At 41.5% G+C, this 23,057-nt stretch overlaps 3 protein-coding genes across 4 annotated transcripts; 1 reads left to right on the plus strand and 2 right to left on the minus strand.

Moving 5' to 3' along the window:
- Window positions 1–3,707: 3,707 nt before the first annotated feature.
- LOC113358021 (F-box protein At3g56470-like) lies at window positions 3,708–5,943 on the plus strand. Its single transcript, XM_026601523.1, has 2 exons — window positions 3,708–4,733; window positions 5,484–5,943. Exon 1 carries the CDS (start codon window positions 3,740–3,742, stop codon window positions 4,724–4,726), a length of 987 nt encoding a protein of 328 aa, XP_026457308.1. The 5' UTR covers window positions 3,708–3,739; the 3' UTR covers window positions 4,727–4,733; window positions 5,484–5,943.
- A 669-nt stretch (window positions 5,944–6,612) lies between these two features.
- On the minus strand, window positions 6,613–7,926 carry LOC113361893. The gene is made up of 5 exons (XM_026604978.1): window positions 7,699–7,926; window positions 7,533–7,586; window positions 7,248–7,440; window positions 6,998–7,165; window positions 6,613–6,916 (listed from the first exon to the last, which is right to left on the minus strand). The coding sequence occupies exons 1-5, from the start codon at window positions 7,785–7,787 to the stop codon at window positions 6,827–6,829; spliced, it is 594 nt and encodes a 197-aa protein (XP_026460763.1). The 5' UTR covers window positions 7,788–7,926; the 3' UTR covers window positions 6,613–6,826.
- Window positions 7,927–8,332: 406 nt separating this feature from the next.
- LOC113361894 (protein S-acyltransferase 18-like) lies at window positions 8,333–11,728 on the minus strand. Of its 2 annotated transcripts, XM_026604980.1 has the most exons (9): window positions 11,372–11,728; window positions 10,589–10,702; window positions 10,461–10,489; window positions 10,163–10,337; window positions 9,950–10,018; window positions 9,765–9,836; window positions 9,552–9,680; window positions 9,336–9,416; window positions 8,333–9,148 (listed from the first exon to the last, which is right to left on the minus strand). In XM_026604980.1, the coding sequence occupies exons 1-9, from the start codon at window positions 11,453–11,455 to the stop codon at window positions 8,459–8,461; spliced, it is 1,443 nt and encodes a 480-aa protein (XP_026460765.1). In that variant the 5' UTR covers window positions 11,456–11,728; the 3' UTR covers window positions 8,333–8,458. The 2 variants fall into 2 exon arrangements, with proteins under 2 accessions (XP_026460765.1, XP_026460764.1); XM_026604979.1 differs by having other exon boundaries at window positions 10,163–10,489.
- Between the last annotated feature and the right edge of the window lie 11,329 nt (window positions 11,729–23,057).

Genomic DNA, 23,057 nt, shown 5'->3' on the forward strand with positions numbered 1-23,057 from the left:
GTCCCTTGGTGATGAAAAAATGGTGAGTTTGTCCGTCACAATGTTTGTGCAGAGAAACTGAAATTGGCTTTTTGGAAATCACAATTTCCTGAAATTAAACTCAAACTTGAAATCATCAATCAAATTGATTACAGATTTCAGTCAAACACCATTAACAAACAGATTCACAGTTCAATTTTCTTTAAAATAGCCATCAGATCGATTGAAATCGATCAATTTCAGTATCATTTTATTAAAAAGCAGTTCCCTTTCATCTCGGCCTTCACTGCTGCAGCAATAATCTAGTATATATATATCACAGATGGCATCAGTTCCCTACGTACAAATCTAATTAGTCATGCCCATCTGTTGTACTCGTCACCTACAGCCACGGGAACCTTGCATTAAGCTAAATTGCTTCTTGTTTATCGGCCCAGTTGACCTTGATTAGACCACTGGTTGAACCAGTTGACCCTGGTCCAATCATTTTTCCGGTTCGATGTCCGGTCCGGTTTCAAAACATCGGATGGAATGCTTCTTCCCCACGGGAATTGTATTTCTTACGACCTCCGTTTTAACGAGGTACGTTAATAAATTTCAGGCTTCTTTAGCCCCGTCTTCTCTTCACGAAAAAAAAGTTGTATGGAGTCGGATCTAAATTTACACCGTCCATTTGAGCACAAAGAAAAAATCTAGATCGGCGATAGGTATTTTTTCATTTCTTTCTGTTTATATAATTGATTCATCCTCTGTAGGGATGGTCATGGGGCGGGTATGAGGCGGGGATCTTGTATCCCCGTCACTGCCCCGTTCAAAAAAAAAAACCACACCCTCCCCATTACCCGCTTGATCTGGGACGGGGCGGGTATGGGAAATACCTGTATGGGGCGGGTTTTTTACGGGTTACCCATAACATTAAGCTCAAATATGATGAGTTAATTTAATAATCAATACCTAAGTTCAACCAATAATAATAATAATAATTTAAAATTTCAAACTCATAAATTCATCGTAAAACAAGCAAAGAAAAACAAATTGGTTTATAAACGAGCATCACTCATTTTAGTTCTTAATTATTTCTTATCAAGTATCTTCCTCCATGTTGATCACCTCATCGTCTGCTTCAGTTTCTTCCCAAAATGTTTCACCATCGAATTTTGATCCACCTAGCCAAAATAAGAAAGTGTATCATATAACCATAATGATGTATTAAATGTAAAAAAAAAAACATTTCAATAAAAAGAGAATTTCATTACCATTCAGCATATCCCATAGCCAGTCTTGAGCGCACATCAAAACTTCCAACGTTTTTGGATGAAGTCTATTACGTTGGACACTCACAAATCTACCTCCGATACTAAAAGCTGATTCGGAAGCTACCGTTGAAACTGGTATAATATAATCAATACAATAATTAAATAATATAATATAATTTCTTAGTTTAAATATAATATAAATAATTAATGATATCTTATACTTTTACGTTTTCTTTTATAATATAATATAACATAATTTCTTAGTTTAAATATAATATAAATAATTAATGATATCTTATACTTTTACCTTTTCTTTTATAATATAATATAATATCTTAGTTTAAATATAATATAAATAATTAATAAAAATATAAAATCCTAAAATGAGAACGTACGGGACGGGTATGGGGCGGGGACCTATAATCTCATCCCCGCCCCATCCCCGCTTAACTAATTTCGGGTATTACCCATACCCAATCCCAACCCCAATCCCATTTATACGGATAAAATCCTAATCAATAGGGACGGGTACCCAGGGAGATGGATTTGGGTGGGGCAAATGGCCATCCCTATCCTCTGTGCCATTAAACTCCTTGGCTTCCTCTCCCGATTCTCTTGCAATTTCCTTTTCCAATTAGAAGAAAATTAGAAGAAGAATACCCTATATGAAATAATTTCTCTAATAATTTATTCCATTGATTCACAGTCTCCTCCCTTCTCAAACTCCAAAAAAGGCAGCTCTTTTTTTTTTCCTTTTTCGGATCAACAATTACTTATAAATACAAAAACCTTGGTTGCAATCCATGGTTTTGTAGATTGTTCTCTCCTTTCAATTTCAGATTTCCAGCCTTCTCCACCACACTTTTTTCCAAATCTTCTTCACGAACTCTTAAAAAAGGCAGTTTTTTTTTTTTTGTTTTGTTTTAAGGATATCTTCAACCATTCATGATACAGGTTTAAACTTTGATTGAAATTTAAAGTCTGCAACACTTTATTTATCAATAGATCAGTCAATCAATCAATCGTGGGTTATGGGTGAAGAAGGTGCCAAAGTAGTATCATCATCAAGATGTGAATGCAATCGTCCGCCAGGACCGAAGCCATCTCCCTGGCTTGTCTTTCCGTTTAATGTAAAAGGTAACGAACAAATTCAAGCTCTCTATAATATTTGTGAACCCAATAACAGAAGCTACAGAAAACACATACCTGAGTTGAGTGGAAAATCTTATTGGCAAAAGCATTCTCATCAAGGCTGGCTAATTGTTATTTGTGATGATCCAGCATACAACCATGCCCCGAACTGGGATTTTGGTGATTGTTTTCTGTGGAATCCTGCATCATTAGAGACCATTCAGTTACCTAGTTTATTACCTTTCTATCATAAACCGGATGAATATCTTCTGATAGACTGTGTTTTGTCATCCCCTCCTAGAACTAGTACTAGTACAATTGCTTATCCTGATAATGCTGCTGATGAGCCAATGGTTTTATTGCTTTTTCTTCTTCGTGAAAGAGATAATTGGGACAGTGATATGCTTTTGGTATTTTCTCACCCTGGAGACAAACAATGGAAAACAAAATGGGTCTTGTCTCAAGATACTAGGACAAACGAATTCCTCATTACTTCTCTTTGTTGTTTTAAAGATAAGTTATATCTTATGTGTGTATCTGATCAACACCTAGAGATTGATAAGGGAAAGCTTTGGGATATTGATGATGATTCCCTCACTTTAAGGCCATTTGAGATAACCAACAACACTGGATACCCTTGGAGAGGGAGTGACCATATTAATGGCCTAGACTTTTACATGGAATCTTCTGTTGAACTCTTCAAGGTTGAAATAGATTTCAATTGGAGACAAGACATGAAGGTGTTCAACTCAGTTGTTGTCTGGATTTTGGATTTCGCTTCAAAGGAGTTGGAGGAGGTGACTTGTTTGGGAGATCATGTTCTGTTTATCGGAAAAAACACTAGAGCTTGTTGCTCGGCGTCCAAATTGGGACTCACAAGTGGTTGTCTGTATTACACACTTCCAGAAGATCAAGGTTTATATAAATTTCAAGTACAAAGTAGCGGCAACTCTGTTATTTTGCCGTGTTTAAAGCTACCAAGGCCATGGTTCCCATCTGATTGGATCATGATTCTTGATGGACGGCAACAAGAGGAAGAAGAAGATTGCATGGGAAAGGCAGTACGCCGGATTTGAAGAAACAAGTCCTTGGGATATTCTCAATGCTGTTATTTTGCAATGTTTGTCGTGTTTCCCATCAGATTGGATTAAGATTCTTGGTGGACGGCAATGTGAGGAAGAAGAAGAAGATTGCATGAGAGAGGCAGTGGAAAATGGATTAAGCACAATTGCCTATGAAAAGAATGAGAACGAGAACGGATTTGAAGAAACAAGTCCTTGGGATATTCTTGATGCCGATTCCAGAGAGTTGGTTGCAAGTTATCTTCATCCGTTGGATTACGTGCATTTTCGTTCAGTAAAACAATTCGAGCGATGATGCCTGTATCAAAGCGGACGTTTGCAACAACTAGCATCACGAAGACCTCAAATTTATTTCCATGGCTGGTGTTTTGTGAAGATAACAATGACATCATCTACTGTTTTGTAATCCCTGTGCATAATGAGTACTATCTCTTGGAGTTTTCCGAGTTGCTGCTTGATGCTACTATCTGTTTCCAGAAGGATGGTTGGCTATTAATGTCAAGAGAGGAAATCCTATTCTTCTACAATCCATTCACAAGGGAAACCATTAATCTTCCACACGTGGGGCATCATTTCTCTTCTAGCATCTGTTTTTGTTCATTGCCGACTTCCGCAGACTGTACAGTTTTTGCCATTGATCAAAGTGATCAAGGAACAATCACTGTCTATTCCATTACCAGAGGGAAACAGGTCTGGGATATTTTCAACTTCGATAATGCTATTCAATATAGGCCATTGTGTAATCCTCCAATTTTGCATCAAGGGGCTTTCTATTGCGTGGACTATAACGGACTTTTAGGAGCATTTAACTGGAAGGATAAAACCTGGAAAGTTCATGGGATTCCGCGTGAAAGATACAGTGATACATATACGTATCCAAGTTTCCTGGTGAAGAGTGGTGAAGATCTGTTATTGGTGAAATTAGGATGTCAAGAAAAGCTGGTTACAGTCCTAAATTTTGATCTCCGCGTCAATGACTGGGTTGAAGTTGAAAGTTTGGGGAAGCATATGCTGTTCATCAGCCACACCTCTTGTTTCTCAGCCATTGCTCCCAACAGTCAAATGGAGAACAAAATATATCTCCCTAGACTTTGTTTGAATGGAGATGGGATTCTGTTCTATTCTCTTGAAACTGGTAGGTATGACTCTTTTGGGGGTTGGCATACTTCTAAGAATTTATATGAGACAGAGAGCTGGCGTGCAAACTGCACATGGATTGAACCTAATTGGTCGAAGTTCACTCCTCGAGAGCTCAACTGGGTCGAGTCTCCTTCTTAATATTTTGGTATGTAGTTTATTTCCTTTTTTTTTTCTTGCAGTTGTAATGATTCTAAAACCAATACTATTACATTTAAGTTGAGACAAAATAGAACATGTGTCATGAAATTATCAGTTTAATGACCTGGTAAGAGTCTATGGCTATGTTTCGCTGATCTTTAAATTTATCTAGTCATGCCAACACCCTTGATTAATCACTCTAATCTTTGTTTGGGTCAATGCAAAGACCTTTTCAGTGCTAAAATTCATTATGTTACTTGCTTGAAATGCATTCACAATGCATCTTAAAATTTCTAGATGCAACATTTTTTGCGAGAGAGAAAACCTGAAGATTTAAACCCTTGGTTTCAATCAGAAAAACCAAAGGTGTAATTAGGTTTTGATCAGCATACTATTCCTGTTTGGTGCTCAACTAATGAGCGAAGCGAATTTCCAACTAATGAGCTTTATATATGTGTGTTCTTAGTTTGCTATCCGTCAACTCAGTTAGCAACTTCTGTAGGTATGGATATATATTGACTAATGCTTTGTTCGTTCTCCAATTCAAGTAATTCGACTGCATGGGTTTGTTGTATTTCATCTTAATTTCATGATTCTGTGTGGTTATCACTAAAGAAAGTTTTGATCTTTATGGTGTTTTTAATCTTTAATTTCAAATCAGCATGTGCTATTCAGATTGATCTCTCTCTGATAAACCATAGGGGTTTAATAATGGCTTTGTTAACAGATCTGATGCTGGTTTTGTTTTTTGTGCTAGGATGCGGCTTTGAAGTTGCCAGCAGATAAGGAAGCTACGCCTAGAGATGCAGAAGGGGTGGTGGGTGCAGAAATGAGAAACAACCCTAATCTTGTAACACATCCTGGTGGTGTTGCTGCCTCTGTTGCTGCTAGGCTCAACCAGAACAATGACTAGGTTGATGAAAATACCCAGAAATCAGTTTCTATAGGGAAGGGAAAAAAATAATTTAAAAAAAAAAACGGAATGTCAGACTGTCCGTTGTTAAATGTGCATCATGATCTCCAAAAGATGCTTTTATTACAGAATTTCTAGGTTCTAGTGGGATTTTCCTATATATACACTGCTTTATGTTGGTGAATAGTCTGCCTTTACGTTTGGAAATTCCTTTGTTTTTATACTTGTACTGAAATTTTGGTGAATTGGGTATTTCAGATATGTGATTATAGATAAGAAAAGTGGGAAGAATTTGTTCTATTAACTGTTCTTTGGCTGCTCTTTTCATTTGTTTCCCCACATAATGTGTGGTCTATTCTGCGGTCTTGCTGCCACCAGTACTTTCATGTCCAGGCGATCAGTTTTCTGGATTCCTTGACAAGTCTGCTAAATCTCATAAACTGAATTTCTTGTGGTCCAAATCTGACCAGCACTCATGCTCATATGAGCCATTTATAATTTTTGGGAAGATGAAATAATGTTGGTTGTTGTGTTTATGTACCTCAAGGTTCCAAATGGTTTTGGATGTGGTCTTGGGGCACTGCAGTTGATATTATGTGCCTTCTACAGAATCCCAATAGCAAAGATGATGGTTTTGCTGCCTGTTGGTCCCCTGTAGCATAACCGAATATGATGATTTGATTAAGGTGGGATTTCGAGAAACCTCTTCAAAGGACTGCTGCTACATTTTCTAGGTTTTGTCCTAGAGTTGGCCTGGACCATTCTGCCTTGTGAGATGTGACCCTAAACTTGTCTAGTGTTATAAAATTCAACATGCGAGGTTGAATCCAGATTATTACTTTTTTTTTAATTGTCATGTGACTTAAAATCTGACTAACGGTTCCTACTCTGACTCACGACCCAAAATCTACGTTATAGGCATGTTATGAGACGCAAAAATTTTAAAATCTACAGTGTGGTTCAACGTTTATCATCCAAAATATGTCACGTGACTTGATATTTAACCTCTACATTGTTCTGAATCTTTATCTTGGTACTGTGTGATTTGAAAATTTTAGAACCTGTACTCTAAATTTCTCTTCCAGCTAATAGACCTGTTTTTAGTATAACTTAATCATAAATAATACATGAAAAAAGCTTAACATATGGACTGTAGAATTCAGTTGAGGTGCATCTTGTAGGAAAGGTCATTCAGCTTCAGACATCCCCACCGTATCGACATTCCCATTATCCATCAGAATTTGCTCTACAAGTTTATTGATCCCACTGTCATTAACCTACATGGAGACAAAATTTAATGCAAGCCATAGTTAGATAAAATGATACACAAGAAAAACAATACAAAGTTGAAGGTATACCTTCACTCCGATCGCAATGGCTGTCTTCACTTTCACAATTTCACCCAATCTTAAAGAACCACCTTTCTTATCTCTGACGAAGATAAGAGGAACCTTCCTTGAATATGCCAAGCTTGGAATATGTTTTGCTAACCACCGAGGATTGCAATCAGCAGCTAGAATTACAGCCTACATAGTAATGTATTTTCTTACTCAAAATATGCGCGCGTCTCAAGTAAGTCTTGCAAGTGAGTAATGCAATTGTGTTTACCTGAAGCCGAACCGAGGAGCCTTTCTTTTCACAACTGTCCAGAGTAGGCTGTGGAGAAGAACTTCCGGACTCAGAGATTGGCTTCATTCGCTCCAGTGTCCGGGTTACATCGTTGACTCCAATTGAAAATTGTTGCTTAATCCATATTTTTTCTGGCAACACTCCTGCAGAAAGCTTTGCTGCCTCTATCTCCCTGTTACATATAACAGTTTCTTTGAGTCCCCGCATCAAACATGTAATACGCAGAAATTAAAATGACAATTCTACAAGGGAGGTTTTGGTTACCTACTGAGAGATTTGAGCATAAGAATGAGACGTTCTCCTTCATAGCAATTCAGCCTTAAACCCAAGCAAAACCCACACATCAAAATATTAGAACTTGAAAGACAAAATTAAACATTACAGAAACTTGAAACAAAACCCAAGCTTTATTTTGGTTCAACGAACTTACTGTTGTTGTTGTTGCTGCTGTTGCTGTTGAGAGGAGATAGCCACGGGGGTTACATCATTATTTTTCGGTTTCTTATTTCTTTTCCTCATACCGTCGAAGTAGCTCGAAAATCTCAGAGCTCAAATTGAGGGGCAAGAGGGAAACAAAGGCCGAGGGACTAAATTTTAGTTATTTCAGCGTGGAGACAACATAACCAGGCTAGAGTTTATGGGACGGGCCGGATGGCAGTCACAGTTGGGGCACTTGGTCGACTGCTTATGCTGCCTCCGCTGCTTGGCTGTACTATTCAGCTGGGCCTTGCCGGTACTAAACTGCTTGTTGACTGACACTGGCAAGCAAGTGCTCTCGCCAGTATATGAATTAGTCTGGCCTGGTAATGAATGAACGCCTTGTTAATGCAAATTACATGAATGCATGCTTTATTATGATAATGCACCATACATGAATGCATGCTTTATTATGATAATGCACCAAATTTCATTTTGCTGGGGATGCTAAGGATGACCCTGACTGATAAAAATTCATGAACCATTCAAGGAAAAGAAAACTGCAGTAATCAGACATCTAGAATCATAGAAATGAAGGAATCACAAATGTACTTCCAAATTTTGCTTTCTACAAAGACAAAACAAAGACCTGAAGGTAAAGATTAAATATAAATAAGTTATACATACAAGAACCCCAGATAACAATTCTTTCTCAGAGGCTGAGAAACAAAAAACAAGCACTCTTATCAATTCGAGTTTATTGCTACTGCATTCTATCCAGGAGATGCCTCGTCTCCGTCTTTCTTCAAAATAGAATTAAGAACCTGCCTTGAGATGTATGTATCGAGTTCCTGTGACACCCCCGTTAGTTTCAGATCAAAGTTGCTTCGATACTTTTGTTTTGGTGAAGGAACTACACCAGAAAATATTGTTGGGGAACCTGAATGTCGCCTTCTTGGACTTGAAAACAACCCTGGAGATCCTGGGAACCAACCTTTAGTAATAATAGGTGTTATTCCTGAATCTGTACTGTCTATGTTCTTCTTCTCTGGGTTCATCAGTAAGGGTCCACTTTTCATTTCCAGTGGTAGTGGCTTTAATGACTCGAGCTCTTTTGTAGACGTCTGTTTCATGATCCTTTCTCTGGTCTTCTCTGCTGCTAATAGAGCCTTTTCACTGCTCATCTTTATCAGTTTCCATGGGTCAATGTTTGCCCGGAAGCCAGGCTTCTTGTTTAGTGCTGATGGATTGGGTTCCCCGTCAATTCTGATGGATAATCTTGCAGGGGTTTGAAAGGTAGTTTTGTGTCCATCGCATACAAATCGGGATATAAATGTGGGTTTTTCTGGAGAATCAAAGTCGGAACTATCATCAGAAGAAAATCCCGAATCACTGGATGGGTCTATTTCTAAAGATTCGTTCGCTTCCTTCATTGCCAATATGTAATCATACGTTCTCATTCCCTGCAGTGCATAATTGGAGCTAAATCTTAAGACAACTTTAGGAGTACCTCATGAAAAAGAGTGATAGAGAAATAAAAATTCAAAAGGTACTAACAAGTAACAAATAGAGGTGCCCTCATGCTACATATGCAACACGAATACTCATGGACATTGATATGAAACCAGCAAGCCAGGGAAGTGTATCTACCTTTCGAATGAGAACCACGTGAAAGAAGAAAAGCTGTCCCAAAGCAGCAGATCCATATGCAGTCAACAGAACCAAAAACACCTGTGTGGATACAGTGTCATTCACTAATTAGCAGTAAGACTAATAACTGAAATTTCTTATTCAGAATACTTTCACATCCTAAGTGATGTCGAGGAACTTTGGTTGTATAACAAAGGAATAATCAGAAACCATTACCGATATTGCTGCAAGAACTCCTCTTGGGAACTCTAGGTACAGTCTCTTCTCTAGCTCCGCCTCTATGCCTTTTTTATCTGTAAAACACCTCACAAAAATTGCAATGGCAGTTCCTCCTTCTATAATAAGCTGCGTTTAGTAGAAAAGAACAACATTAGGAACCGAAAATCTCCCTTGAACTGCACGATGTGAGAGAATGATATAGCCACTAACCATTAACAAGACGAAAACCATTAGAAGAAAGAATGTGGTGTAGTTCTTCTTCCCGACACAATTGTTCAACCACTGCAATTAACAAAGATAATCATAAACGAAATTGATGTGATCGTATATAACCTCATCAGCAATTAGATGAACACAATATATGTTATAAAAGAGGAAAAGCCTAAGATTCTCACTCTGCAATGGTGATCAAATCCTTCAACACAGCGGTTGCAAGTCCTGCAGTGCTTGCTGGTCTTTTTAACCTGTGAATAAAAATAGTTCAACCTCGCCCATTAAGTTTCACGACAACCCATGAATTTTCACTATTTCTCATTTCTTCCCAATACCAACTACAATCCTGCTATTCAAATTGGCAAATACACTACAAAATAGCTTGCATAACTAACCTCAAAATCACAGTAAGAGCAAAACGTGATATCATCGTCTTTCAAATCAGGTGCCAATGCATCATCTTTAATAACAAGTAGGAACGGCAGTAAGGGTTCAATCTGAACATTGGTGCTCAATGGATCCAGATACTTCCTTCTTATACAATGCTTCAGTATCTTTCTCTCCAGTCTCCTAAAAAACCTCAATAAAAGCTGACTAAATAAGAAACCATAATTAAGCTTTGCAAACCCTCTCGTATTCACTTTTCTTTTCTTCTTAAAACTAGTTTTATCAGTCGGGTCTATTGCAGTACACCTTACAAAGAAATAAATAACCGAAACCACCTGAAAATACAACACAATTTGATGGTAAATCAAGTTAGCTAAATGGAGAAAACAAAATGTGGGAGAACAATATAAAGGGTCTGCAATTAGGATACATACCACAACGGAGAAAACACTAGTTATCGTGATCTCAAGAGTCTTATTTCCAAGAAAAAGCCCCAAGAACGCGTAAAATGCGACAACCAAAAAACTGAAAATTGCAATCCCCACTATCTACAATATTTCCAACAATAAAATAAAAATTGTGATTAGTTCCAACTTTAGGCAGAAAGACAAATGGGTTTAAGAATTTGAATACTGTCACATGATATAAGGTTACAGTATTGAGTTTGTTTTCACTTCTAAAATGTGATGCAATGCCTCAGAGGCCTGCAACTCCACATCCACAACCACAACCACCTCCAACACCTACAGCGACACCACTACAACAACCACCTCCAGCGCAAACACAACCAATACCACTACCACCACCACGACAACCACCACTTCCATCTCAATTTCCACATACAGTTAGGTTTCAACCCCACACACACACACATAATAGTGAGGTTAAACCTTAGACATGCAGTACTGTGATTTCAAAGCAATTGGGGCCGATTGCCCCTTTATAAAACTCCTGCACCTCCCTTTATGCATTCAATTAGGTTTAGGTATAACTAATGGGGGTCTCAATCTCAATCGAAACTAATTAAGTTAATAAAGTTTTTCTATTTCAAATACAAAACATTGATTCAACAAAATGGTTTTACAAATTCAGTGTATTTCAGCTAATAAATCACATTTATTTCCACATACAGAGACCAGACAGATCTCATCAAATGGTGTTATTAAAAAAACTGGAACTATAAAGAAATTATAGGATCTGGGGTTAATGGGTTTTACCTGTAATGGATGAAGAGGACGTTGCCATCCATGTCGTCTCATGTTTCTAATTTTTGCAGCAAAACTACAGCTTTGATCATACATTTCTTCCGTTTTATTTTCTTCCTTTTTAAGCTGCTTTTTAGTTGATTTCTTCTCTATTAATGTAGATCCATCAAATTAAATTAATATGAAAGTGGATGCCGGTAGGGTTTTTGGGTTCATTTGGTGTTTCAGTAAGAATGGTGTTTCAGCAAGAATAAGATAAGACACACTATTTTTGCTGCTCAGGAAGGAGAAGAGGAATTTCAACGGTCTCATTTCTTAGGATTCCAATTTCGAAATTTGAAATTGAAAGAGAGAGAGGGGCGGAAGGGTTGGATCTAGTGCCGCGCGCAGCTGTGCAGGAAAGTATAGTCTACAATCTAAGTTGAAATTGAAAGTTAGTGATGATCATGGTCTTGTAGGCCCGCATCTTTCCAATGTAGGTCAACTTTGGACTACACTGATTACGCTCAATTCAAAAATGGCGGCCATATTTCATGGATTTTGTTATCTTGTGCGTCCATGCACAAGATAAAAGTCAATCATTGGTATTGTAAATGATAAAAAACAATAAAAATTATTGGAAATGAAAATTATTATTGGGGTGTCACATTCCATTAGAAGGGCGTCACCTAATAGGACAAAAACGTATCACCCGTAAGTAATTTCAAAAACCCCTTATCTCAAATATTGGAGATTTTTTTCAATACCTAAATTGTTTGATTCACTCAACAAAAATGGATGAAACAAGTTACAAATTCGAGGTGGGTGAATCTTTGTATGATAGAGAAAACAAGTTTTGCATTCCTCATGTTGGATACCAAGAGATTGATGATTTGTTAGATGGTAGAGAAGGTTTAACACAAAGTGATGATGAATCTCCACCAATTGAAGAAATAAATCAACAAAGTGAAGAACCAATGGTTGAAAATCAACAGGTACACCTCTAAACTATCTCCCATGGGTTCAATTTCGTGGAAAACTAGCTTAAGAACGATAATAAATTTGATATTTTTAGACTTTCATGGCAAATTACGGTTGGGTTGGGCTTCGTTCCAACCGTAATTAACTTTTACGTCTGTGTTTGGAAGAGGGTTTTGCTTCGTTGCCAACCGTAAGTTTTGTTTACGCCTAGATTTTGAAGAATTCCAAACGTAACTGGTTTCCAATAGGACAAAACTTGAGAATTACGCCTAGGTTAAATTCATCCAAAACCCAAACGTAAATATTTTTTGCATGGTATTTATTACTTGTTTTACGTCTTGGTTAAGATTTTGGATTTCCAAACATAAGTGAAAATGTCTAAGTTATATTTTCATCGTTCCCAACCGTAATTGAAAACGTCTAGGTTAGAGGTTGAATTTTTCAACCGTAACCTTTCATATGCCTAAAACATATGGGTCCGTGTACCTTATAACCTGGACGTAATTCTAGTTTTCTTTCTTTTTTTTTGACTAATATTGTGATATTTTGGTTGATAGATTGTGCTTCCACCTAGCCAAATGCCTTCTCAACCTAATGCAAACGAAATTCTAACAGAAGATTCATCCCATCACTATTTGAATGACTTGGTAAGTGTTTTTTTTCTTTTTTGAAACTAATGGAAAGATATGTTGCTCATTCACTATGTTTTGTTTTTTTACTAACTTTGGGTTTTTGGAACATGTAGAGATGGAAAGATAAAGAAGATGCAAAGAAATGGGCTAGAGAACGTGGCAAGTTAATTATGTGTGTGTTGATGGTGGTTTTTAGTTTAAGGTTAAAATCGTAAAACCCTAGTCAGACAGTGACGTCACAAAACTTGAGTAATAATGTCTCCACCAAGCGAATTTATTGGACCCTTTAATATGTCTGCGAGAAAATTACCAGGGTACCTTTTTTTTTTTTGCTAATTAGGGTTTCGATAGGCCAAAACCCTAATTCTCACACCACCGTGCCAATGGAAAACCATGCCAGCCACGTCTTCGCGCCAAGGCATGCCAACCATGCCAGCCGCACCACATGTGCCAATGGCATGCCGTGCCAGCCACATCTCCGCGCCAACATGCCAACCATGCCAGCCGCACCACCGTGTCAATGGAAAACCATGCCATCCACGTCTTCGCGCCAAGGCATGCCAACCATGCCAGCCGCACCACATGTGCCAATGGCAAAACCATGCCAGCCACGTCTCCGCACCAAGGCATGCCAACCATGCCAGCCGCACCACCATGCCAGCCACGTCTCCGCGCCAAGGCATGCCAACCATGCCATCCGCACCACATGTGCCAATGGCATGCAGTGCCAGCCACATCTCCGCGCCAAGACATGCCAACAATGCCAGCCGCACCACCGTGCCAATGGCAAACCATGCCAGCCACGTCTCCGCGCCAAGGCATGCCAACCATGCCAGCCGCACTACATGTGCCAATGGCATGCCGTGCCAGCCACATCTCCGCGCCAAGGCATGCCAACCATGCCAGCCGCACCACATGTGCCAACAGTATGATGTGCCAGCCACATCTCCGCATCAGGGCATGCCAACCATGCCAGCCGCACCACATGTGCCAATGGCAAAACCATGCCAGCCACGTCTCCGCACCAAGGCATGCCAACCATGCCAGCCGCACCACCATGCCAGCCACGTCTCCGCGCCAAGGCATGCCAACCATGCCATCCGCACCACATGTGCCAATGGCATGCAGTGCCAGCCACATCTCCGCGCCAAGACATGCCAACAATGCCAGCCGCACCACCGTGCCAATGGCAAACCATGCCAGCCACGTCTCCGCGCCAAGGCATGCCAACCATGCCAGTCGCACTACATGTGCCAATGGCATGCCGTGCCAGCCACATCTCTGCGCCAAGGCATGCCAACCATGCCAGCCGCACCACATGTGCCAACAGTATGATGTGCCAGCCACATCTCCGCATCAGGGCATGCCAACCATGCCAGCCGCACCACATGTGCCAATGGCATACCGTGCCATCCACATCTCCGCACCAAGGCATGCCAACCATGCCAGCCGCACCACCGTGCCAATGGAAAAACCATGCCAGCCACGCTTTCGTGCCAAGGCATGCCAACCATGCCAGCCGCACCACATGTGCCAATGGCATGACGTGTCAGCCACATCTCCGCGCCAAGGAATGCCAACCATGCCAGCCGCACCACCGTGCCAATAAAAAACCATTCCATCCACATCTTCGCGCCAAGGCATGCCAAACATGCCAGCCACACCACTGTGCCAATGGGAAACAATGCCAGCCACATCTTCGCGCCAAGGCATGCCAACCATACCAGCCGCACCACTGTGCCAATGGCAAACCATGCCAGCCACATCACCGCGCCAAGGCATGCCAACCATGCCAGCCACATCTTCGCGCCAAGGCATGCCAACCATACCAGCCGCACCATGCGCCAATGGCATGCCAAACCCTTGGCCCTAGCCATGCTGGCCGCACCATGCGCCAATGGCATGCCAGACCCTTGGCCCCACCATGCCAAGCCAACCGCACCATTCTGCCTTGGCCCCACTATGCCAAGACGTCCGCACCATTCTGCCTTGGCCCCACTATGCAAAGCCATCCGCACCATTCTGCCTTGGCCCCACTATGCCAAGCCATCCACACCATTCTGCCTTGGCCCCACTATGCCAAGCCGTCCGCACCATTCTGCCTTACTATACCATGTCGGCCTTCCCTATGCGGCCACCAAAACGAAGGTGTGCGACGATCAACGACCACCCTTGAATCCTAGATGCAAATCCTAGCCGTCCAAGGTCGCCAAACAGCGCATGGTAACCTTTGACCCAAAACCCTAGTTTTGTCCACGCCAAACCGTGCCAAAGCATGCCATGCCACATGTGCCAATGGCATGCCAACCAACTTGCCGCGCCACGCCATACCGGCCTTCCCTATGCGGCTACCAAAACGAAGGAGTGCGACGATCATCAGCCACCCTTCAATCCTAGATGCAAATCCTAGCCGTCCAAGGTCGCCAGACAACGCATGGTAACCTTTGGCCCAAAACCCTAGTTTTGGCCACGCCAAACCGTGCCAAGGCATGCCATGCCACATGTGCCAATGGCATTCCAACCACCTTGTCTCGCCACGCCATACCAACCTTCCCTATGCGTCTACCAAAACGAAGGCGTGCGACGATCAACTGCCACCCTTCAATCCTAGATGCAAATCCTAGCCGTCCAAGGTCGACAGACAACGCATGGTAACCTTTGGCCAAACCCCTAACTTTTGGCCGCGCCTAAACTAGGCCATACAAAAGCCATACCGAGCATGCTTTCATGTCACTGGCTACCCAACGAAGGGTTGCAATAATCAATGACTACCTTTCCTTTTAAGATGCAAAATCTCGACCGTCGAAGGTCACCGAGCCGACAAGTCCCCAAGCTCGACTTTTCAGATGACAACAACATGCTACATGTTTTCCATGAAAACACTCGAGACATCAACGCATGTCACAAACTGGGGGATGCTCATTGGGTATTGGTTTGGCGGTTTACAGCGTGCGGCGTACACTACGCCCGTTATAAGAAAGTATCATAAGGATGATGTGGTTAGTAAATACAGGGAGTAATGGTGAAATGCTTTCTTTTATGGAACATCAATTCTAGGCGTTACCGGTTACCACCTCCTCCCATTTACTCACCCGTTTTCCATTTCTTAATGAGACCAGAGTATGTTTCACTTCGACTTGTATAAATAGGCATTACATATTTCCACCGAACAACAAGTTCAGGTCAGGACCATACAACACTCAGAAAACATTTGCTAGCTTTACATTTGTTAGCTTCCTACTTTCTGATACAAGTCGTAGAAAACAACTACTCTTCCAGAATCAACTATTCTGGTCTCAACACTTTCTTCGCTTCCCTCCCCAAAACCAACCCTTCTCCTTCACTTTGTGACCGAAGCAAGTATGGAACGACCATTTCTTGGTTTAGGCCGTATTTGTACAGATTGATCTCTCGAATCTAAAGTACTCCCTTGCAGTACATTATTTAGGGTTTAAATTCGTTTCTCACCCACACACCCGAAATTACCAAAATCAGCAAAAACCGTTTTTACCCTCAAATAATTGGCGACCACAGTGGGAGATTGATCTTTCGATTACAATGTCAATTTTCAATCCCCGATTTCATACTTCGACCCAGACGTCAGCACGGTAGAGGCAAACGATCCGCTCAGAGATCGAGGACTCAGCTACCAGACGAACCGATACGATCCGCTCAAGGATCGACGACTCAGCTACCATACGGCCCGATACGATCCGCTCAGGGATCGACAACTCAGTTACCGGACGACCCGATTACCAGTCATGACACCACAAGGGGAGACTGGGGACTTCCCAAAGGTTAAAAGTAAACGATCCGCCCAGGGATCGACGACTCGATTATCAAGTGACTCAGGAACGACTGGGGACTTTCCACAATCGCGGTGCTTACCACAAAACTCGGACTTGCACCTGACTCATTTTTCGTTAGCAGATCCAAAAAACCGAGTAAGTCTTGCCTAGACAAAATACATGGTTTACTATTTCAAGTTTTCACGGGAATGATAAAACTGATAGCCATGTTATGTTTCATCCCATGTCATCTACTGACACGCAACGTTCACGGTTCCATATATTCCCTGGGATGTTTGTGTCAGTTACAATCATAACCAAAAACGGCATCATCCTAAAACATTTCATCCCGAATAATAATCCAAAACCTCATAGGTAGCACTTGTCTATCAACCCAAAAATCCATAAAATCAAACCATAAACCAGGCGCTTTGTTTGGCTTACAAAAAAAAAAAAAAGGAAAACCCCAACGCCCGGTTCTTCGTGGAATCAGTCACCTACCCGTACGTACCCACTTTGCATAATAATGATTACCCGTCACCATTCATGAGGTAGCCGACGCTACTAGGGGTGTTGTTCGAAGAGGAATTGTTTACGATGAATTATTTCTACAAGTTTATGAAAGGCATCCCTACGGCTAGGGTTTACACCAGTTCAGAAGAACAATATTTCTACAGATTTATGGAAGGCATACCTATGGCTAAGGTTTGCACCAACACAAGAAAAACAAGAAAACAAATTGAAAGAGAAACGCTGGAGTACATATCTGGAATATGCTTTCCCATTTTATTGCTACCGCGCCACGCCAAGCCAGCGCCATGCCAAGTTAGCGTCCACGCCAAGCCAGCGCCCATTCCAAGACGATCTAGCGCTAACATCTTGCATCCATCCAGCGCTAACAGCTTTCATCTTTCCAGCGCCAGCAGCTTGCATCTCTTCCAGCGCTGACAGCTTACATCCTTCCAGCGCTAACAGCTTGCATCTTCCCAGCGCCAGTAGCTGCATCCTTTCAGCGTTGCTCTTGAACGCTCAGTAGAAGGGAATCAACAATCCAATTTCATCACACGTAGAGATCAGGAACGACTTCTCCAAAATCGAGGCAAGGAGATCAGCAACCCCCCTGAGTTCACAAATACTCTCTTCCCGTCAGGAGATGCATGATTTCGGGGGACTTCGCCCACAAAATTGTGCAGTCTATGGTGGAACATTTATGAGAGATTTTATATTTTACCAAGGCGCAACGTCAAGACATATTTGCATCCCTCAACCGCGCTGTGTCAGGAAAACATCTATTTCCAGCCAAGAAATCGTTCCCAAAAACATCTATTTCCAGCCAAGAAGTCGTTCCCAAACCCCTACCTCTCTTGGAAAGCACGATATATGGAACCAGGGACTCCTAACCACTGTTCGCTTGAAGGGTGTCCAGTTTGACAGCACATTGATTGACGCATCCTCTCCGCTTCAACGTCCTCCAGCAGCGGCTCCGCTTCAACGTTCACTTCAACAGCCGCTCCGCTTCAGCATTCTCTCCATAAGCTGCTCCAGAATCGAAGCCGAAGCTTCAGCGTTTGTCTTCTTAAGTTTCAACATCCTCTTCAAGAGCCTAAGCCGCCTCAACGCCACTTCCTCCTGCCAAGGATCGTAACGGGGCCGCCACTCCTTCCTGCAAAGGGTCGTACATCCACGCTCCCCATGTCAAGGATCATGATCGCATCCAGCCAATCTTCGTAGTCATGGTCCATCCTACCAAAACTCGTGATCATGGACAGTTTGCTCGCTTACGCATCCATCCAATCCTTTTATTTCCATGAATGCCCATACAATTCCAGCCAACCTACTTTGTTACCAAGACAATGCAGTCTCTTATGATTACATCTGCTACCAAGAACTGTTGCCACTCATTTGTCGATACCATCCAGAGCTTCACCACAGCAGCAATCGCTACAAAGATGAAAACATGTAAACCATACTTGGGGACTGAGGATATACACGGAATCCCTTTACTGTCAAAGCTCAGAAGACACAGTCAACCAAAAGGCCATAGCCACGACAAGGTCATCTACTCTTCAAGGGTGTAGCGCAAGATTATCATCACCTCTCTGTCTAGAAGACGCCTTCAACACTTTACAAGGCCGCGGAGAATCCCAAGCCTGCTCATAGGAAAACAACTTCAGAAACTAAAGAAAAATGCGTCTGGGGACTGCTCATCGCAGTCTATCCTGACGACCATCAAAGACTCATGAGATAACTCCAGAGACGCGGCTGAAATATTTTTTAAAGAAACAGAGGAAGCCACGATAAACAACATAACTCTGTCATTCCTACTTCCCATCTATCCAGAATATTTCGTCCATGTGCATCTCAACGTCACATCCATAAGAGTACAATAAGCTTGTATCAAATCCCGTGGACATGGATTCAAGGTGATGCAACTAAAGTAGGCTACAAATGGGGACTACCATCATGGGACGCCTTCACTCCCCTCAACCTGGTTATTTCTGATTTCAACATCGTCACCGCCGAAGTTTACGAGCAGCAGGAATTTCTCAACATGAATCCGTACATGTGCATCGAAGACTCCAAAAGCACGCCACAAAGATATATTCACATATTCGACTGTGCCATCGGATCTAACAGAAATATAACTGGGGACTGCTCACCGTGTCCCATTCCATACGATAGTCCAAGATTCAGAAGATGGTTCGAAGGATGTCTTTTGGAACAAAGTCCTTGAAGACTTGATAGCAACACGTCGGTAACGAAACGTCTCCCAACTCATTTATTTCATCCAGTGGCTCCAGAAGTTTTCGACCATTGATGAGTAATAAAAAGTGCATATTTCTATATATTTTTCTTGGCATTTAACTCATCTTTTGTGCATTAATTCTACATTTTATCCCATATTCTGTATTTTCTTTGTTTTCAAGAATAAATATTTTTATTAATTAATTTTGCATTTTTAGGTGATAAATAAAGACTAGATGAGTTGTGGAGCGGAAAAGAGCAGAAAAGCGGTGAAAAGCCGGGAGGAATTACACAAGGAAGCCGCGAAGAATGTTGTGCACAAGACCAAAAGGCTAGAAGTGGGCTTGAAGAGGAAGAATTGTTCTTAAAGAAAATATGGGCTTGGCATACCCAAGGCCCAAAACCCTCACCCAAATCCATTTCATATATCCATACCCGTTTCCCTTTCTAGCCGTCAGATTGGATCATCTCAGCATCCTACGGTCGCAGCATCGTCAGTGCATCAAACTCTGAAGTTCCTGTCTAACACTACAGCACCTAACTCCATCTGGAGCCATCAGTTTTGTTGTGTCTCACAATCCTACGGCCTCTGCAAGCATTGCCATCTCAGCCGATAGATTCAATCCAGATGTGTCGATCCAACGCTTTAACTCACTGGACATCGAATTCTGATACATCCGCTCAACACCTTAGTACCTAACCCTATTCCTACCCAACCAAACACCCCCCTCACTCTTTTCCATCGACTCCATCTTCTCTTTCTCCCCTCACCTCCTCTGCAACCTCCATGTCCGCCACCATCTCCTCCACATGCTATCCCAACTGCTCCGCCATCACCACCATAATCACCACAGCGTCAAACAATGATAACCCATCATTGTTCCCCTCTCCCTAGTCCATCTATTCTACCTATTTCACACATATCCTTCTCCGAAACCCTAGGTGTGAAGTGGGTAAATTAGGTCGAGCTAGAGTCAAATTGACGGTATGGGAAGCAAGAGAGGACCAATTACAAGCATGGATCGAAGTTTGATTGGATTCAGAGATTAGGTAAAAATTTAATTTCAATTTTTAAAACCCTAATTTTTCTGACAGTGGGGATTTTTTGGGGGAATCGATTACATGTTTAATTGAAGTATGGGTTAGTATATTAGGGCTGTTATCAGAGTTAGGTAGGACTTTTTTTTTATTTAATTTGTATTTTCACCAAACCCTAATTGGACTGATGTGGTCCTGTTTTGGGGAAAGTTGGTTTGTGTATAAATAGGGATGATGGGTGTGTGTTAGAAGTGATGCCTGGACTAGCCAGTGCTTCACCCAAGAGGACTGGAATAGCCAGTGCCTCAAGGGTTAGTTTTTATTTTAAATGATGTTGTGCATTTCAATTGTTTTTATCCTATCCATGCTTTGATCTTGTTGTGCTTGAATTGTCTAGGATTGAATATCCTTATAGGTTGTTAAAACACTAAGCAAGCTTCTCTGCGGGTAGTTGCAGTGTGAGATCCCCAACTATCACAAGGTTTAGAATTCATCTTAGTGCCTTTAGCCTCCTTTCTAGACCAACCCTTAGATGAACAGCCGGATTTGAACCGCAACTGTCATCTAGTTATTCAGAAAGCCTAGAAGCTGACTGATAACTAACAAGGGACAAGAACATAGCTGGAGGACCTGCCTTTGTTTCTTTATCACTGCCCTTGGCTAACAGCCTTGGTTTGTTTATCTTTGTTTCAATGTTTCTTATTCACTGCCACTGAATTTTCTTGTTCACTGTCACCTGTTTCATCACTTCAATTCACACCCAAGTCTCTGTGGTTCGACCCTTCCTTGCACACTCACTACAACAGACCTTGTGCACTTGCAGGTATTAGTTTGTAGGTCTTTTAGAAACCTACCAAGTTTTTGGCGCCGCTGCCGGGGACTGGTGCTGTGTAGTTGAAAAGAAAAAAAAATAGTGTATCTGTCTTAGTGTAACTTAGCCTGTTGTAGTTGTAACTTAGTGTTTTGTTGTTGTAACTTAGTATAACTATGTTAGCGTAATAGTTTTAGTATAACTTAGCTATATTAGTATAACTGCATCTGTAACTTAGTGTAGCTCTTACTGTAACTTAGATTTAGCTGTAACTGTAGTTCTGCATCTCCTGCATCCATATCTGCATCATTTAGCATCTTCATCTTAGCTGTAAGCATTGCATCCATTGCATCCATATCTGCATACCTGCATCATCTCTAGTTTGCATATTGTCATCATAACTTGCATCTGTCACTTGCATATCATTGCGTGCCTGCATCTTCTCGATATCTGCATCTTGCATTTGCATCTGTGTTTGTATCCTTGCTCTTCAGCTTTGCTCATTGCCTGTAGCTTTGCCATGCCCTGTAAGCATGATGCTCTGCAGCCTTGCTTCATCTGCAGCATTGCCCCGTGGCCTAGCACCTATAGCATTGCCTTGTCTGAAACTTGCTGCCTGAGCATACTTGTTATTTTCTTGCTGTGCTGCTTGCCCTTTTTCCTCATTGCTTCTTGGCCTCACCCATTTTCTTCAAAGAGACTGATCTTCTCTTTTGAGCCAACAGGTGCTGCTACAGTCAGCCTCTGGTGCTACTGCTGTTTTCTGTGTTGCTGCTGCTGCTGTCTTGCTGCCTCCTACTGCTGCTGCTTCTTCTTCTTGTTGCTGCTGCTGGTGCTTGGGTCATTGCTACAGCCAGCCTCTGGTGCTGCTGCTGTTTTCCTTCTGTTGTTGTTGAGTTGCTGGTCTGAGCTTGTTGCTGAGAACCAAGCCCAACTGGGCTGTGCAACTAAGGAGCCCAACTGGGCTCCCCTCTTCAAAGTGTAATCCTAAACCCAATTATCTGTGGGCCTGTGTTAAAAGCTGAAATCTGGGCTTGTAATAAGTTTGTGTCTTTGAATTCTGGGCTTAACCCAGCTGAACTTGCTGACTAATTGTGGGTTTGTAAAACTACTTCTCAGAACTCTTAAAACCCATTTATTGAACTAGAATTGAACTGTGGGCTTATTTTGTTTCTGAACTTCTGGGCCTGTTTCTACTGTGGGCTTGACCCAAAACAAAATTTGTAAAAAGTTTTCAAAGCCCAATTGGGCCTCGAATTTTGGCTATTCTGTTAACCCAAAACCAAACTGAAACTGAACTTCTGGGCTCCTGAACCCAAACAGTTGGACCTCTTCTTTTCAAAACCTTTTGCTGGGCTCAATTCAAACTAATTCGTTGGGCTTCACTTCACACAAGTTGTGGGTTGTTTTCAAATTTCTAGTGGGTTGTGCATTCTTCCACCAATGTGGGCTTGCTCCCGATTTCAAAACCAAATTTTTCCCAAAAAGTCCAATCCCATTAAAAACCAAATTTTCTTGTATAGAGTCTAGTAGATAGTTTCTTAGTTAAATTTTGTGTCTTTTGTAATTTTGCTAATCCAATGATCTTAACTGATATGTTGGATTTTGCCTTGAATAACGGAGTTCTAATTTGCTTTCGCCGAAATCGGGTATTCTCTTTCCTTTTTCTCTACTCAGCATAATCCTCTTGTATTATAATTCTTTCATATTTTGAAACATTGAGG

Source organism: Papaver somniferum, chromosome 3 (assembly GCF_003573695.1).
Source record: "Papaver somniferum cultivar HN1 chromosome 3, ASM357369v1, whole genome shotgun sequence".
NCBI classification, from domain to species: domain Eukaryota; kingdom Viridiplantae; phylum Streptophyta; class Magnoliopsida; order Ranunculales; family Papaveraceae; genus Papaver; species Papaver somniferum.

Excerpts from the sequence above, each read along its gene's own strand:
- LOC113361893 (XM_026604978.1), bottom strand. The coding sequence starts at position 7,787 with ATGAGGAAAAGAAATAAGAAACCGAAAAATAATGATGTAACCCCCGTG. Across the intron at positions 7,587-7,698 it reads CAGCAGCAACAACAACAACA|GCTGAATTGCTATGAAGGAG; the intron begins GTAAGTTCGTTG and ends CTTGGGTTTAAG. Across the intron at positions 6,917-6,997 it reads CCATTGCGATCGGAGTGAAG|GTTAATGACAGTGGGATCAA; the intron begins GTATACCTTCAA and ends GTCTCCATGTAG.
- LOC113358021 (XM_026601523.1), top strand. The coding sequence starts at position 3,740 with ATGATGCCTGTATCAAAGCGGACGTTTGCAACAACTAGCATCACGAAG.
- LOC113361894 (XM_026604979.1), bottom strand. The coding sequence starts at position 11,455 with ATGTATGATCAAAGCTGTAGTTTTGCTGCAAAAATTAGAAACATGAGA. Across the intron at positions 10,490-10,588 it reads CTAGTGTTTTCTCCGTTGTG|GTGGTTTCGGTTATTTATTT; the intron begins GTATGTATCCTA and ends TTGTATTTTCAG. Across the intron at positions 9,149-9,335 it reads ACGTGGTTCTCATTCGAAAG|GGAATGAGAACGTATGATTA; the intron begins GTAGATACACTT and ends TATGCACTGCAG.